Source organism: Colossoma macropomum, unplaced genomic scaffold, assembly GCF_904425465.1.
Source record: "Colossoma macropomum unplaced genomic scaffold, Colossoma_macropomum, whole genome shotgun sequence".
NCBI classification, from domain to species: Eukaryota; Metazoa; Chordata; class Actinopteri; order Characiformes; family Serrasalmidae; genus Colossoma; species Colossoma macropomum.
Window position 1 is genome coordinate 30,227,192 of NW_023494807.1, and position 11,097 is coordinate 30,238,288.

The 11,097-nt window shown below is 42.4% G+C and overlaps 1 protein-coding gene across 2 annotated transcripts in view; it reads left to right on the plus strand.

Annotated features, from left to right (window-relative positions):
• zfyve9a (zinc finger, FYVE domain containing 9a) overlaps positions 1–4,983 on the plus strand; it is a 45,896-nt gene extending 40,913 nt beyond the window's left edge. For both annotated transcript variants that reach the window (XM_036556164.1, XM_036556165.1), the window contains exons 17-19: positions 411–516; positions 1,793–1,969; positions 2,755–4,983. In XM_036556164.1, coding sequence (XP_036412057.1) covers positions 411–516; positions 1,793–1,969; positions 2,755–2,916 — 445 coding nt within the window. In that variant the 3' untranslated portion in view covers positions 2,917–4,983. The remainder of the gene's footprint in view (positions 1–410; positions 517–1,792; positions 1,970–2,754) is intronic.
• The last annotated feature ends 6,114 nt before the right edge of the window (positions 4,984–11,097 follow it).

Here is an 11,097-nt window from a genome sequence, read left to right on the forward strand (position 1 = left end):
GCAAAATGGAGGAAAAACATCAAACCAAGTGTTAAAAAAATTAGCAAACAAGAACTAGAGGTGAAGAAACAGCCAACAGGAAAAATCCTCATTGGAAAATATGATAATTGTGGGGTGGCAGCGGAAAGCAAGGGACGAGGATGAGCAAGAGCGGATAAATTGATAAATTTAGACGCTTCTTAAGACAAAAGTTGAGAAAAGAAAATAAGAAGTTATTTTACACTTTTTCTTAAGAATGAAGTTAAGAAAAAAACACAGTTAAGAAGATTTCCTTTCGTAAGACGCTTTCGTGAATCCGGATTATTTAAGAATGGTCTTTGTGCGAAGACGCTCTCGGGAAACCAGCTCAGGCTGTAACTTTCTAAACATGCGTCTGCTGTGTTCTTTGGTTTTCTCCTGTTCCCAACCAGAGTTATCAGCCCCATTGATGGGAAATCTATGGAGTCCATCACTAGTGTTAAAATCTTCCATGGCTCGGAGTACAAAGCCAACGGGAAGGTCATCCGCTGGACAGAGGTGCAGTATTTCACTTCTCGTTCAGTCTGTTACGAATGTGTTAAAGATCGTTTAAGTACCGACATTTATTTCCTTTTTAAATGATTCTATATATGAAGAGATCTGTTTGCACTGTAGACCAGTTTCACAAAGTTTCTGTATATTTATGATATACAGTCATATGTGAATGTTTGGGCGTCCCTGGTCAAATGACATTTTGCTGATTTTATGAAAATAAGTCAGCAAATAAATAGTAATTGTGCACTGAAGTGAGTCCTATTTAATTGTTGTTCACACAGCAGGTAAAAGTGCCATATCTTTTAAATGTGATCTGTATGCGACATCAGCCTGAACAGATCAGCTCCTAAACCGACCCACATGAACCGACCCCAAGAACGCCAGTCGCTCCCAGAGGATCAGCTTCATCTTCACCAGCATCACAGGAGCCATCATGAAGCTTCACTGACTGACAGCTGGGCTCATCACCCAGAATGTGTTGGAGCCGTAAAAAGGGCGCGGTCACTTCTTTGGTTTGCGTCCTCGGATTCTTTAAACTTGGCTTTCAGACTTGTAACTGTTCTTTGACGCTGCAGCCTCGTTCTCCTGCGGCCGCGTTCGGACAGTTCTTTAGGAATCTCTTCAAACACGGAGGGTTTTGGATTAATCTCTTCTAATGTTTTGGTACAGAAACATCAGCCTAAATGTTTGAGTTTCAGCAGCGCGAAATTATGACGAATGTGGAGCTGGATTGACGTAGTCGCATTGCCGCAGATCAGATACGTATCGGATTTCAGTACCACATATGAAAGCATCTCAAATCAGAACTGAGTGTGTTTATCTGTCCACACTGACACACAGACACACATCTGTGTCACATATGAAGAAAAAGATTTGGGCGACTTTTACCTGCTGTGTGAACAAAGCCTTATTCTCACTTAGGAAATCCACAGAACGGCCTTCCGCCCAATGACAGCTGGGATAGGCTCCAGCACCCCACCGCGACCCAGAAGGATAAGCGGTCTAGATGATGTATGTATGTATGTATGTAAATCCACAGAATGTGTTGTTAGAGCAGGTTTGTTCAAACTTTTGCATATGACTGTATATTGAAGTGAGTGAGTTTCACACATACAAGATATTTCAATATTGCGTCATTATTATGCATCAGCTGTTATTCTTTCCAGATACTCATATCTGAAACTGTTACGAGATAAACAGCATTGTGAAACGAAACTCTTCATGTAGTGTTTTCCTTTTCCTCCTCCTTGAGCTTTGAGAATTCGTGTCTTTTCTTCAGGTGTTTTTTCTCCAGAGTGATGACCAGCCCAACGGTCTGAGTGACCCAGCCGACCACAGCCGCCTCACTGAGAACGTGGCGAGGGCGTTCTGTATGGCCCTCTGTCCTCATCTCAAATTACTCAAGGAGGACGGCATGGCCAAGCTGGGACTGAGGGTCACACTGGACTCAGATCAGGTGAGGAGAGACGTGGGCGTCTTTTTTGCCTGTATCCCACACCTGCTTCTACTTTATTGTCCCATTTGTGTTTTTTATGTACCCAAAGCAAATTTATCTACCAAAACGAATTCATTTTTAATTGACCACTGGAATGCGGAATGTATGGACTGGGGAAACTTTGATGATGTTTTCATGCTAAAATAAGCTATATGATTATAATTAGAAAAAAAGAAAAATTATGTTTTCCATAATATGGCCCCTAAAGTCTGTAGTCGTAGCCAATTTATGTGTGTGTGTGTGCGCACACGTGCATGTATGTATGTATATCACTGTTGTCAGAACCTTGTATCTCCAAAATGGTAACTTTACAGGAGAAGGAAAAACCTACTTTACTTTCAATGCAAGACAATAGAACCAGGATTTTTTCCAAGTAATTTTGTGCTGTTTTTTAATTATTTTTTTTTGTCCATTCATCATGTAATTTACCCACCATGTAAAGGGCAACAGACATTTTCAAATTATGTCAAAAAAATGACAAAAATAAGCATGTGTATAATTTTTAAACAAGTTTTATGAGAAATAACTATTTTTAAAACCAAATGCAGTGTTTTTGGAAGATTTTTAGAAAATACAAAGGGTGAAGTCATACTAATAAATAAGAAATATAAATATATAATAACAATAATAAGAATAATAATAATAAGACGGCAGAAATCTGACTTTTAAATAAAAGCTGGGTACTTGTTCTCTTAAAAGGGTTGTTGTTGTTCTTCTTTTTATTTATTTATTTATTGTTATTGCAGGTGGGCTACCTGGCGGGCAGCAACGGTCAGCCGCTGCTCCCTCAGTATTTGAGTGATTTGGACAGTGCGCTGATCCCGGTCATCCACAGCGGAGCCTGCCAGCTGAGCGAAGGTCCAGTGGTCATGGAGCTCATCTTCTACATCCTAGAGATCATCTCCTAAGAGCAGGTTCTCCGTCCTGTCTCTCCTCGCCTGCCTCTCTCTCTCTCTCTCTCTCTCTCTCTCTCTCTCTCTCTCCCTCTCTCTCTCCCTCTCTCTCTCTCTCTCTCTCTCTCATTTGCACTTCAAAGAGCCTGAAAGCTGTGCTGGGAGATTAAACAGAAGCAGCAGCATTTCTCCAGACCACCTATGCACCATCTCCTCCACAGTGCACCTCCATCGGGGCCACGGCTGCAGCCCCTCAGAACGCGGTGCTTTGTTTCTTCTCCACTGTGGAAAATCTGAGGTCATGCTGGGTCGAAATTGGAGCAGAAGGATTTTTCCATCTTTCTAAAGCCTCGTTGTAGCAAGCAAAGGCTTACAGAGGTCACAGAGGTCACGATGCTGGGTCCAAATGGGAACTTAGGGCTGCACAATACAGGCAGAATGTAAGGTTTAGACTCCTGAAGTCGTGCGTCGCGCCCATGTTAGGAGCTCCGGGTCTGAGCAGGTTTTCTCTATGAGGAAAAATGAGTGGCGTTTTGGAAAATCGCTGCCGTCAATCCCTGCGGAACGGTGGCCGAGAAGACCCAGCAAACTGCAAATAAAAAATGAGCTGCAAACTCAGAAAGCACTTTTATCAACATGACTACATAGGAGCTGCATTGTACACACACACTGCAAATACAGAAGCACACGCAACATCAAAAACACTGATAATCCAGTCACAACACAGCAGAGGGGATTCTGGAGGACACTCAGAGGACGGAGCCACCCAGACTTTTAAATTCTGTGCAGCACAAACGTTAACCAGTAAAAGTAAGTTAATTTTATTTGAGCAGATTACTGACGTCACTGTATGGTAATAGGGATTATCTGTAGAGTGTAACTGTAAACGTTTAACTAGTAACACCAGATTAACCACCACAGCACAGCTACGACACTGCAGATAGCGAACCAGCCAGCCAGGTTAACCACAAACTCGGGATGCGAGTGTCCGAGTGGTCTGATCTGCTTCTGTCAGTGATTTTACATCATAAATATTCCATCTACTTTGAGCTCTTTGAGCCTTCCAGAGACATTTCCGCTGTGTTGTGACTGGCTTTGCCGTGTTTTCCTCATTTGCGGTGCCTTTATGAAATGTGGCTCTGATGTCATGTTGATGAAAGTGTTTTCTGCGTTTTGCAGCTCGTTTTTATTTGCAGTTTGTTGGGTCTTCTCAGCCACCGGGAAACAAAAAAGGTTCCGAAGCTGAAAGGTTTTACCGTTTGGACACTGTTCCTGCAGGCTTTTCCAGCTGCACACTGACATCATCAGACTGACCTCACCAAAATACCCCACAGATACCAGTAAGCTCTGTCTAGTGTGGGTGTTAGAGGCGTGTGGCAGTTCTAGGCTGCAGTTTAAGTAGCTGGTGTTGGTTTGTAACCACGTTGTAGACTAGCTTTCACATGACTTCATGTCAGAGTGCAGGAGCGTTAGCTTGTCTGCAGCGTGGATGTAGCATCATTGGTATTTTGACTCCTTAAAGCGTTTTTGTTTACCACAGGATGGAGGTAACTTTTGAAAACGCCATTCATTTCCCCCACATAGAGACCAGCTTAGACCCTGAATTCCTAATATGAGCATAACAGCAACTTCAAAATGCTTCAGAGGTCTATTTCAGTTACATTGCTACATGTTGCAACTGCAGTGTATTAAAGTGACACTGGTGAATTAAATAATGTGACATAAAGACCGGCCTGCGTAATTCTGACCAAAATAATTAGATGAATATTTATCAGAACACTCACAGAAACTCATGTGGAACTGTGATTAGTCAGTAAAACATAAAGCCAGTTTGGCAGACCTAGATTAAGCTTAAATCTAGACTAAGAAGGATTTCTCGTAGTGATTCACCCTTGGTGTTGCGGTTTAGTCCAACACTAGGCTTAATCTGTGTCTGGACCTTACTGACGCTAAGGGATGAATTTCAAAATTTCTGCGTAATCCAGTGTTTGAGATGTAATCAGAGTGATTCAGAGTGGTTTGGTGTGAAATGGTTCAGATGTCTTTACAGTGGTGGTGATAGGAACCAGGGGTCGCCATGACTACAACACAAATATAGACATTTTATTTACTATCCAGAACCACCAGTGAACCTACATGAGTCTTCTGAGTTTATATGGAATGTTGGTGATGGAAAATAGTGGAAAATCTGAAATAATAAGTTTTCTTTGGGGACTATTTTTGCCTAATAACACCCTGCATATTACGTATCCCTCCACCATGAATAGATTTTTAAGTACATTTTAGGCCAAAATCTTCTCAAACTATCGTAAAACAGTGTCTCAGACATCAGGCAGTGAATTCATAACCATTTCATGCAGTAACTTTCTGTGAGGGAGCTTTTAGAGGTGGACGTCTGGTTCCTATCACCACCACTGTGAACAGTTCTGACTCGGTAAGTTTCTCTAGAACAGAGCGTTTCACACCAAACCACTCTGAACGACTCTGTTTACATCTTAACTACTTAATCATGCAGGATAGTAATGTAATTGTAATGTCAGTGGTGTTTTACCGATATTTGAGGCTTAATCTGTGTCTGGGAAGCTTTTAATGATTCTTTGAGGGCTTGTTTACATAGTGCAAGCCTTGGCGATGCCAGAATTGATTGATTAACAGACGATATATTGTGCAGCCCTAATGGAAACTCTCCTAACAGGCAGGCAGGAGACCCAGAATGAAAGACTGAGACAGAGCAAGAAGTTTCCTTTCTGCAAGGATTCCTTTAGATTCTAGTGCAGTGCCTGGAGCAGCTGTTCGGCAGGAGACCAAGGATAAACTCCTCGGAGCTTCGGTCTCACCTTTTAGCTTTACAAACCACCAGATGCTTTATTTCACCAGTGCGGAGAACATGGACCTTGTGTGTGTTTTTTTTGTTGTGTTTTGTTTGTTTCCCAAGACTCAATGCTCCAAAGCTGAAAAGATGTAGCTTCTCTCGATGCAAACATCAGACAGGACCTGGAAGACGAACGCTTTGCACATTCTGGAACGAATGTGCCGCATGTACACTTTATTTATGGAGTTACGTTACTAACGGAACGCTGCTGCAGAGCGGATCGGCCCAACTGACCCAGCTGACGCCACCTTACCGTAAGATCTGATGGACGTTTTTCGAGAGTTCTTCAGGAATTCAGCCGGGAAACAACACGCGACAATGAGTTTTACCTACACGGAAGATTCTGCTTTAGTGCAAATGGATTCGAGTTGTCGAAACAGTGGAACGGTCCAGATTACAAGACTATTATCAGACTATTATGAGTCGGGCAGAGGCTCCCCAAACTCCTCTTTGGGATAATTCATTCGACACCCATCCATCTCCCCTCATCAGAGCAGCTCATGTCTGTATGATTGCCATCCAAAAAGAACACTAATTTCCCTTTCATTAAAGAGATTATATGAGAAATAGACTAATAATTTGCGATGCAGTGCACTGGAAATTAAGCCATTTTGAGGAAAACAGAAGGACAGCGATCAGAACACTGCCGTGAAGGATTCAATAGCCTTCAAGAGGACGTGGACGAACAAGCCCTGGATAATCAGACGATTGGTTGATGTGTAGATACCTTGCCCTTTGTTAATTAGCGTAGCCTACAGGGTAAAAATGAATATTGGCTTCTCACGATGTTTAAATCTTAATGATGACTCTGTGATTATATTACATTTCAGGCAGCAGAAACAAACTCCTTTTGCAGCTGCAGCTGTCATACAGAATCGTTTACCTCCCAAGTTTGTGTTCCTGACTCGCAAAGGTGAAAAAGGCTCATCCTCCAAAAAAGATTCACACACAATGGAATTTGCTTTACTTTTGCTTTGCATTGATTTCTCCCTTGCAGTGGAGAAAATGGTCACTGAGTGAGTTTACATGCGCTTAATAATCCAATCATGATCGAATTTCTGCAGTTACCTGATTGTTCAAATGGTCATGTAAACAGTACACTTCGATCTAGAAATCTGATTAAGAAATCCAATAAAGAGGATAGATTTTAGCTCAGTAATCAGATTTCTCAGTGCACGTAAGCTCTTACTCTGATTTCTTTCGGATACCGGAAATAAGCGAGCAGCGTGGCCGCGAGGCGCAGCAAAACACCTTTGGAGCGACACTAAAACCAAATACATTCTTGACGAAATGGGGAATTTAAATATTCTTCATCTTCTAGATGAAAAATGTTCATATTTTCAGGTAAAGTGGCGTAATGTATTTAAAAAAAAATAATAATAATTTTTTAAAAAATCTGCGGCCCGAAGTTTTACATTACATTTACATTGAGTCTTATTCTGTGAGTTTATTGGCTGGTTGTAAAGCAGAAATCTGATTACTGTCTGACTCATGTAGACCTGGAGTTTCACATTATCTGATGACTCAAGTGCATATAAACACATTGATCAGATTACTGACAATCTGATTTTCTGCAGTGATCGGATTATTAAGTGCATGTAAACAAACTCATTGACAACCAGATGTTAGCCCTAGGGCTGCACGATATGGGAAAATACCGGTATTGCGATTATATTGCTACATATTGCAGTCGCGATACAACTGATAGAATTGCAATATACTGAAGAACCCAGAATCCTGCATTTGTAGTGCATTAGTTATGTGGATTTATATATCATAAACAGTCATGATTCATTTTTACAGCCTCTCTTCATCCCTTAGAACTAAAGAGGCTGTTTTTGTTACTGTGCCTTTAAGACTGATACCTGTAAATGAGCTCTGTTCTGATTGGCTGCTCTGTATTGTATCTCTTTCAAAAAGCGGAGCTGATGCTTATAATCCAGCATGAATGGGCGGAGCTAAACTGCTGTAGGCTGAATAGACCGGTATATGTAAATCTGTTGGGTTTTATGACAAAATGCTGTTTTTGCAGCTTAGTTTGTACATTTTGACTGAGGAGAAAAGAAAAATGAAAGGAAAATTAGTTTTTTCATGATATTGGCCCTTTAAACACACAGGTGAATCAAAAATGCAGCCTGGTTAAAGATCAATATGCATTATATTGATCCAGATGTTTTACTTTTGTTAAATTACATGAATATTCATTGGTCAGATGCTCACAGCACACAGTAAACAAACACTGTGATTGGTTCAAGGGCCCAGCTACGATATCAGTATTGCGAAGACTAATATCGCGATATATACGATATATAGCAAACGATATATTGTGCAGCCCTAGAAGGCTCAACGTCCAAAAGGGAGCTGGTTTACCTTCCCTGTGGATGTGTTTATAAAGCACCACTGTGGACTATTTATTAAAAACAGGGGAAATGTGTTTAAAGTCTGTTCACTAGTGGGAAAGTGGTGAACTTGTCACAAATTATGAATTGTGGATTCCAAAGGTTTGACCTGAACCCACTAAACTAAACCATAGAAACCGTTTAAAGCGAAGGAATGCTGTGACATTGACAATCAAATTGTGGTCAACTTCATGATTTGAGCCAGAGAGTCTCTGCAAGTCATTATTCTATTCATGCTTCACCCACAAATGATGTTTTCACAGCAGCTGTTGGACAAACTGTGGTGAGTCGCTGTGTAACGTTGTTTCTTAACGTTTAGTGCTGCTGAGCTGGACTGTGTTGATGCTAATTGGAACCAGGCAGATTCGCTTGATTTACTGTTTTTTTACCAAATAATTATATTTAGAAATTGGAAACATGTTGTGATTATTTTGATGAGTCGTGTTCTACAGTTTATTAGTTTGAATTGGGTTTTTACCAGCCTTCTGTAAAGCCTGTCCAACCTAGCAACAGTAGCTATGAAAGAACACATTTGTGGGTGGAGCCTGGATCAGTTATTTTATGGTTTGCAATTTAACAAAAATCATAACCGACGGCTTTTGATGTTCAGCTTCGTCAGATGACCTTCACTACTGAGAGGTTTCTGCCAATACAACCAGTGTAGACACTTAGATTGGCAGAGCACTTCAAACGAACGACATCTCAGAGCAAAACAACGTCTTTTTAACGAAAACGATGCAGCGGTTGGAGTTCGTTCATTCTGAGACCTCCCCCTGACTGTGATTGGTCCAAATCTGTATCATTCATTCTGAGACCTCCCCCTGACTGTGATTGGTCCTAATCCTGTATCATTCATTCTGAGACCTCCCCCTGACTGTGATTGGTCCAGATCTGTATCATTCATTATGAGACCTCCCCCTGACTGTGATTGGTCCACATTGTTTGTTCTGAGACCTCCCCCTGACTGTGATTGGTCGGAATCTGTGTCATTCATTCTGAGACCTCCCCCTGACTGTGATTGGTTGTAATCTGTGTCATTCATTCTGAGACCTCCCCCTGACTGTGATTGGTTGTAATCTGTGTCATTCATTCTGAGACCTCCCCCTGACTGTGATTGGTCCTAATCACTGTCATTCATTCTGAGACCTCCCCCTGACTGTGATTGGTCCTAATCGCTGCATCATTTGTTCTGAGACCTCCCCCTGACTGTGATTGGTCCTAATCGCTGCATCATTTGTTCTGAGAGCTCCCGCTGACTGTGATTGGTCCTAATCGCTGCATCATTTGTTCTGAGAGCTCCCGCTGACTGTGATTGGTCCTAATCACTGTCATTCATTCTGAGACCTCCCCCTGACTGTGATTGGTCCTAATCGCTGCATCATTTGTTCTGAGACCTCCCACTGACTGTGATTGGTCCTAATCTGTGTCATTCATTCGGAGACCTCCCCCTGACTGTGATTGGTCCTAATCGCTGCATGATTTGTTCTGAGACCTCCCCCTGACTGTGATTGGTCCTAATCGATGTCATTTGTTCTGAGACCTCCTCCTGACTGTGATTGGTCCCCATCACTATCATTCGTCCTGAGACCTGACTGTGATTGGTTCTAATCACTGTCATTCATTCTGAGACCTCCCCCTGACTGTGATTGGTCCTAATCACTACATTGTTTGCCCCTGAGACCTTCCCCTGACTGTGACTGGTCGGAATCTGTGTCATTCATTCTGAGACATCCCCCTGACTGTGATTGGTTGGAATCTGTGTCATTCATTCTGAGACCTCCCCCTGACTCTGATTGGTCCTAGTCTGTGTCATTCATTCTGAGACCTCCCCCTGACTGTGATTGGTCCTAGTCTGTGTCATTCATTCTGAGACCTCCCCCTGACTGTGATTGGTCCTAGTCTGTGTCATTCATTCTGAGACCTCCCCCTGACTGTGATTGGTCCTAGTCTGTGTCATTCATTCTGAGACCTCCCCCTGACTGTGATTGGTCCTAGTCTGTGTCATTCATTCTGAGACCTCCTCCTGACTCTGATTGGTCCTAGTCTGTGTCATTCATTCTGAGACCTCCCCCTGACTGTGATTGGTCCTAGTCTGTGTCATTCATTCTGAGACCTCCCCCTGACTGTGATTGGTCCTAGTCTGTGTCATTCATTCTGAGACCTCCCCCTGACTCTGATTGGTCCTAGTCTGTGTCATTCATTCTGAGACCTCCCCCTGACTGTGATTGGTCCTAATCACTGCATCATTTGTTCTGAGACTCCCCCTGACTGTGATTGGTCGTAATCTGTGTTATTCATTCTGAGACCTCCCCCTGACTGTGATTGGTTGTAATCTGTGTCATTCATTCTGAGACTCCCCCTGACTGTGACTGGTCCTAGTCTGTGTCATTCATTCTGAGACCTCCCCCTGACTGATTGGTCCTAATCACTGTCATTCATCACCTGTGATTGGTCCTAACTCTAATTGCCGCATGTCTGGCGGTAGGTTTTGTTTGGCTCTTCAGTCATTTGAAGTGCGCTGCCAGCTTTGAGAGCAGGTTGGTCTAGTTATAAGCTTACAGGCTGATTTGAATGGCGGCCCCATAGTATTTACCTCTGGCCCTGCGGCAGCAGCAGAACACTATAGATGCATTATCATATCATAGGATGGGACTAATGCTAACGCTAACACTGAGAGACTTCATGAAAACTCCTTTAGCCTAAAGCAGAGGTCTTCAAATCCAAACCTTTAATCCAGCTTTGTAATCACTCTTAGTTAATTGAACTGATGATGTAACCAACTGGCCACCTAGTATCAAACCTACCAGTGACTACAGAACTCAGGACCCAAACTGGATTTGAAGGCCTCTGCACTAAAGGATCGACGGCATTACACAGAGGTGGCATTTTGTTCCCACCGATGCAGCTCAGCACTTTTGTTTTCAT